Source organism: Dendroctonus ponderosae, unplaced genomic scaffold (genome assembly GCF_020466585.1).
Source record: "Dendroctonus ponderosae isolate FM_Combo_2020 unplaced genomic scaffold, Dpon_F_20191213v2 Dpon_F_20191213_6, whole genome shotgun sequence".
NCBI classification, from domain to species: Eukaryota; Metazoa; Arthropoda; class Insecta; order Coleoptera; family Curculionidae; genus Dendroctonus; species Dendroctonus ponderosae.
The window spans coordinates 12,300,024-12,305,872 of record NW_026018814.1 but is presented as its reverse complement, the minus strand read 5'-3'; the positions used below and the strand labels follow the sequence as shown (position 1 = coordinate 12,305,872).

The following is a 5,849-nucleotide window of genomic DNA, read 5'->3' as shown; positions in this document are numbered from 1 at the left end:
AATATGCTACCAATTAAACATGGAACAATTTCAAAATAATGCTTAATAACAAAGTTGAAATTCGACCTTCAACTGTTAATACCTCCTAGAAATTTTCGAAAAAAAAAATTTCAATATTTTTCTCGTACTCCCCAAGTGAGCCTCCATCACCCCTTAAAAGGAATGACGCCAATTTTAAATCACCCTGTAAAGTTTAAAACATATTTTAAGGCTGGCGGGCCTTAAATTCTTCCATCATTTGCCAAAAAAAATTATTTCGTATTCTAATAATTGATAAGAATTAATTATTCACATTTAAAGTGGGTCAATTTTACATCGACTAATCTTCAATTAGTTAATATACATATAACTATGGATCATTAGCAAATATTGCAGTGACATGAAATTGTAAACAATGCTTGCACTTGCTGATAAAAAGAATAATTATTAGAACAAGAATCAAAGACTATAAATTTAATAATAACAGTTAAGGATTTTATACATAACTCAACTTTAATTTAATAGGTATTATAAATATACATATTCAAATCTACCGTGAAAAATTTGCTATTCCTTATTTGTTCGAAAATTATATCTTCATGATAATCACCAATCCCAATAAATGTGTATGTTATCAGTTCAATTTTATTTATTTATTAAGATTAATGAACATTTAAAGGGGTTTATCTAAAGAAAAACGCGATAACTTTTCAGTTTGGTAATGAACAGTTTTAAATTTGCACATTGAAATTGAACAATTGAAAATTTAGATGCGAGATCATTTTCGAAATACGTACCTGTTACGAATCCTGATTTTTCCTGGCACAATTGCATGTGTGAATGTATAGCATTCACACATGAAAATTATCGGTACTTTCCAATCTTATTCAACTTTTTTTAATGGCAATTTCCGATATTGAAAAAACTATTGACTAATGAAAATTTCATATTTTCTTCATTTTTTATAACATCGAATGTGGTTGCAATTTAGAAGAAGGCCTTTTAATTGATATAAAAAATTACACCTTAACTAGCTGATATATCTTACAATACTATTATAATAACTAATAATATTAACATTGAATTAAAAATAGACGCACACATACGATACAATTTTTTTAAAGTTTAATATTGGAGCTGGATTAATCATTAGCAAAAAATACATGCTTAAAAATATCAGAATTGTAATTTTGATCTATAATTTGGTTAGTCATATTGTTATTGTTCATTTACTTCTAGATAACTTTTAATTGTGCATTAGACACGATTGTTTTCTTCGTATTCTCTTACATTAATATGCGATAACGAATTGAGTATTTTCAAGATATAACAACAGTAAGCGCATTAGATCTGTATTGGAAAATAGAATGAGTCACACTTATTATGCAATACCCAGTCGATAATAGGAAAATAATGACGATCCAATCCCACTAAAGCCTTGTGGGCAGAACAATAGGCACATTGGAGCAGAAGTTTATTGGTCAATTTTAAAGTGAAACTTACGTGTATGTAGATAGACAACTTTGAAAAATGGTAGCATCACTTTGATCCTTGATGGTAACGATAAACTGGTTGGCGTCAACTGTGTTGTACTCACAGGCATTCGGTCTTAGTTGAAATCGACAGAATTCACCTTTATACCCTCTTCCAATAGTGCCAGATCCAATTCCCCCGATTGGAACTCCTAAAAGTGCACGTATCTAGCAACATTCAATCGAGCCCAGACTGGAAGAAGCTAATAACTAATCAGAGACTTGTCTCTGAACTAATGTCTCAAAACACTGATACACAAAACCACCATGATTTACTCACCGTACATTCTTTTCGCTGTTGACATGAATAAATAATCCATTACCACTGATTTTTTCTTAATTCTATATACAATATAATAGTAAATGTATCTGAAACAAGTACAAATTGAGTTTGTTAGTAGTAAGCAACCAATTGAGTACCTTACCTCAGAAACATAGGTAAAAGATCCCAAATTATCCTTAGCGAAGGTTTAAAATATGGGGTTCGCTTCTCGGGATATTCATGATTTAATTTCACTTTAAAACCGTATTTTGGAATATCCGTTTTGCTCTTAAAATCTCCCATTCTGCTATTTACTAGAGGAAAACTTTGTCCACTGTTCCCTTTAACAAGATATAAACAAACAAACTAACCTCATTTAATAATAAATCGGACAAGCCATTGGAGCCAGTAGCCCAGAATAATAAAAATATATACAATAATTTTCCTAAAATATGAAAATTGAGAGGTTACATTCAAGCAGTCTTGCCTATGTCGCGATATAATTTGCATTTTTTAAATAATTAGTTGTTTTTTATAATTTCTGGTAGTTTTTAAAAAGCGAAATTGAACAACTGTGCGGTTAGTGTATTGCCTACTCTGACTACTAACAAATCGTGACAGAACTTGACTGTCAGTTTGAACACAGATTACAGAGTAACCTCTGTGATCTGTGAGTTTGAATTGTGAATTCTGTTGTGTTGTAAATAATATACCAACAACTAAAAAAATTATCAATATTGCCAAAATGAGCGAGGAAAACTCAGCTATGGAAACTGAACCTCCCCAAGAATTAGACGACTCTGATGTCAGCAGCAACAGTAGCGATGAGAATGATCAAGAACAGGTATATTTTGTGATATATTTATATTCCATTATTTCCCAGTTAATTAATAATAAAACCCAAATTAAAACTGTAAACAAATATCAAAATTATTTGGTTCTTAACAAATAAATAAATGAAATCACCCTTCAATAACCACTCTTCCATCAATTCATCTTCAGTTTAAATATGTTTCACCTATTTATGTTATAAGGCTTAAGTCGGTTTTTAGCGGTTATTAGTCCTACAACTATTTTCGTTTACACTGTATATTTTTTAGATTCTCACGCAAAGAGCAGAACAACTAGAATTAGATATAGCAGATAATAAGTATTTGTATGAGAGCCATGTAGAATTAGTTGGTATCTACAAGAAGCTTGGAGAACTTAGGTCCTTAAGGGAAGCTTTTCAAAGGTTTCACGAGTACTTCCCACTGACACCTGCTCTTTGGATGGAATGGATAAATGTTGAAAAATGCTTAGCCACAACAGATAAACAGAAGGAGTTTATAATCCAGTTGTTTGATCAAGCTGTTGAAGATTATTTGTGTACGTTAGCATTCCCAGTTCCAGACCAAATTCTGGTTTATTTATATGTTTTAACTAAACTTTATCTTAACAGTATTGAAAAAACTATATGAGCCCTTGAATATTGTTGTACAATTGTTCAGTATGTATACATTTTACAGCCGTCGAATTGTGGTCGGAATATGCCCAATATGCAGTTGGAGCAACTAATTTCGAAAAAACAAGAATTGTATTGGAAAGAGGCATAAATATAGTAGGCTTGGTTTGTAATGGAGGCGGACTATTGTGGGCCACTTATAGAGAAATCGAAAATGCTCAAATTTCCTTATTTGAAGAAGGTTCCGAAGAATGGAAACGCCAGGCAAGAGCATTTTATCTTTCCTGTAGTTTACCTGTTCTTTTAAAGCTTTTATGTTCAGGTGCAAAAATTAGCTGATGTTTTCAAGAGGGAATTATCGGTTCCATTGCTCGAAATGGATAGTACTTATGCGGAATGGAAACAGTGGAGTTCAACATTTCCGGAAGGCCTCATCGATGCTAAACCGGTAAGTAATCTACTATTCTATATTTGGTTCATATAACATTAGAATAAGGATAACAAGATAATAATAAGAGCGGTTTTAAGACCCTCATTTATCTCCAATTTTTGCATATGTATAGCTAGACATATGCTTGCATAAAAGACTTGAAAAATTTCTAAAATGATGTTTGGTATAAAGAAGTGCGCATTCTAAAGCTCTACTCCGCAATTTGAGCTAAAGCTTGCAAATAGAATGATACTGGAATATATTTTAATGAAATAAACTATTCTCTTCTTTAGGTGGAATATGGATACACTCAAGCCAAAAAGCGTCTCGATATCTACAAACCGTTCGAAGATCAACTTCTAGCAACGCAATCAAATGAAGAACTACTAGAAACTTACAATAAATACATAAATGCTGTCAAGGATCCTTCAACAGTGATCTGCATCTTTGAAAGAGCAGCTTCGCAACTGTGCCTTGTACCAGGTTTGGACAATAATAAATTTATATTAAAAAAAGTAAACTGTAAAGCATATAATTTATTGTTTAGCTTTTTGGTTGGATTATGGCAATTATGTCTTCAAACTTGGAGACCAAGCATTATCAGTATGTAGAAAAGCTCTTCGAAATTGTCCATGGAGTGAAGAACTGTGGATTTTCAAGTTAAGAGTTTTAGAAAACTTGAAGAAGAAAGATGGCACTGTATTGGAATGTTTTGAAGAAGGTAATACACTCAAATTTGATGTAATTTTAATGCCATAATTTTAATGTTTTTTTTTTAGCAATATTAAGTATTTCGCCTAATCCAGGTCTAGAACTATGGCTGGCTTATTTGGAATATTATCATAGGGTGGTTGGATCCACAGAGAAACTTGATACATTGTTTAATCAGGTTAATTAATAGTTTGAACGGTTATATTGATGGTAAATGTCGTATTATTTTTAGGCCATCCATCAATTAGGTCTTGAAAATGATTCTCAATGTAAAGTGAGCAGATTTTTCACTAGAATTTTGGCTCAAAGAGGTGCCATCAAAGACGCCAGAAAGATTTGGGGCCAAATAATTAAGAGTCCTAACAAAAGTAAGTAGTAAGAAAACCGAAAAATAAATTTCCGGTGGCGTCAAAAATCATAAGCGATTATATGTGAATGAACAAGGAAACATTGTATATGTATGTTGCATGTTTTAAATACTCACTTAAGAAATATTCATTCTGCGGTCATCAAACTTGCAATGAAACTAACGTACCTTAAAACAGGCTTCTCAATATTTTGGCTGGAGTTCGCAAATCTTGAGAAACAGTATGGAGAACCACAAGCGCTGAGATCACTATTTCAGAAAGCATTGAAAGAAGTTCAAGATCAGCCGCAATGGATTATAGACGAATGGTTGCTATACGAAAGACACTGTGGAACTCTGGATGATGTTATGAAGTGTACTAAAAAATGTAGCGAAGCAAGTATCACCTATATTTTCACTTGTGTATTATTTTGTAAAATTTGAATTTTTTCGCAGATTCTAAGTCAAAGCTATCAGAATGTGCAGTATAAGTCAGACGCGATTACGACATCTCAGGCAACTAATAACACTGAAGCTCGCGATAAAGGCATCAAACGAAAAATGCGTAACGAGGACACTGAAACGAAACGAATGAAAAAAGAAAAGCCAAAACCTCAAGAGAAGCCTAAGGAACTATTAAAACCCAAACCTCCAGTAGAGAAAAACCCAAAAACGACTGTCTTTGTGAGCAACATGTTACCTGGAGTGAGTGAGGATAAACTACAGACGGTTTTTCCAAACGCTGCAGCTATAGAGATAGCAAGGGATCGCAAAGGAAAATCCAGGTGTTTCGGCTATGTCGAATTCAAAACTGAAGAAGAGGTACTTGATTTAAGTGCCACCGAAAGATGTCTTAATGGTAAACCTTCTAGGTCATGGTGGCCTTGGCTCGGGATAGGGAGCCGCTGGATGGACGTCCGATATTCATATCTGAGGTAAAAGCTAGTAGAACTGAAAGGAAACCCATATTTAAATATGCCACCAACGAAGAGAAGAATAAGCTGTTTGTGCGAGGATTGCCTATTAAAAAATCGAAAGAGGAAATCCAGGAAATATTCCAGAAATATGGTGCTAAAGATGTACGTCTAGTCCTGCATAAGAGTGGACAACCAAAGGTAAATAAAAAAGGAATATAAGTAATTATA

At 33.0% G+C, this 5,849-nt stretch overlaps 2 protein-coding genes across 2 annotated transcripts in view; one reads left to right on the top strand and one right to left on the bottom strand.

The window, feature by feature from the left end:
• The window catches only part of LOC109535076 (non-lysosomal glucosylceramidase), a 10,031-nt gene extending 7,753 nt beyond the window's left edge, over positions 1-2,278 (bottom strand). The window contains exons 1-3 of the mRNA XM_048667172.1: positions 1,937-2,278; positions 1,792-1,880; positions 1,483-1,663 (exon numbers count right to left, since the gene is read on the bottom strand). Of these exons, the coding sequence (XP_048523129.1) occupies positions 1,483-1,663; positions 1,792-1,880; positions 1,937-2,076 (410 nt within the window). The 5' untranslated portion in view covers positions 2,077-2,278. The remainder of the gene's footprint in view (positions 1-1,482; positions 1,664-1,791; positions 1,881-1,936) is intronic.
• Positions 2,279-2,396: 118 nt separating this feature from the next.
• LOC109535075 (squamous cell carcinoma antigen recognized by T-cells 3) overlaps positions 2,397-5,849 on the top strand; it is a 4,178-nt gene continuing 725 nt past the window's right edge. Inside the window, exons 1-11 of the mRNA XM_019900897.2 lie at positions 2,397-2,617; positions 2,874-3,141; positions 3,282-3,481; positions 3,540-3,665; positions 3,941-4,130; positions 4,195-4,368; positions 4,427-4,536; positions 4,591-4,726; positions 4,904-5,100; positions 5,161-5,526; positions 5,577-5,819. Coding sequence (XP_019756456.2) covers positions 2,519-2,617; positions 2,874-3,141; positions 3,282-3,481; positions 3,540-3,665; positions 3,941-4,130; positions 4,195-4,368; positions 4,427-4,536; positions 4,591-4,726; positions 4,904-5,100; positions 5,161-5,526; positions 5,577-5,819 — 2,109 coding nt within the window. The 5' untranslated portion in view covers positions 2,397-2,518. The remainder of the gene's footprint in view (positions 2,618-2,873; positions 3,142-3,281; positions 3,482-3,539; positions 3,666-3,940; positions 4,131-4,194; positions 4,369-4,426; positions 4,537-4,590; positions 4,727-4,903; positions 5,101-5,160; positions 5,527-5,576; positions 5,820-5,849) is intronic.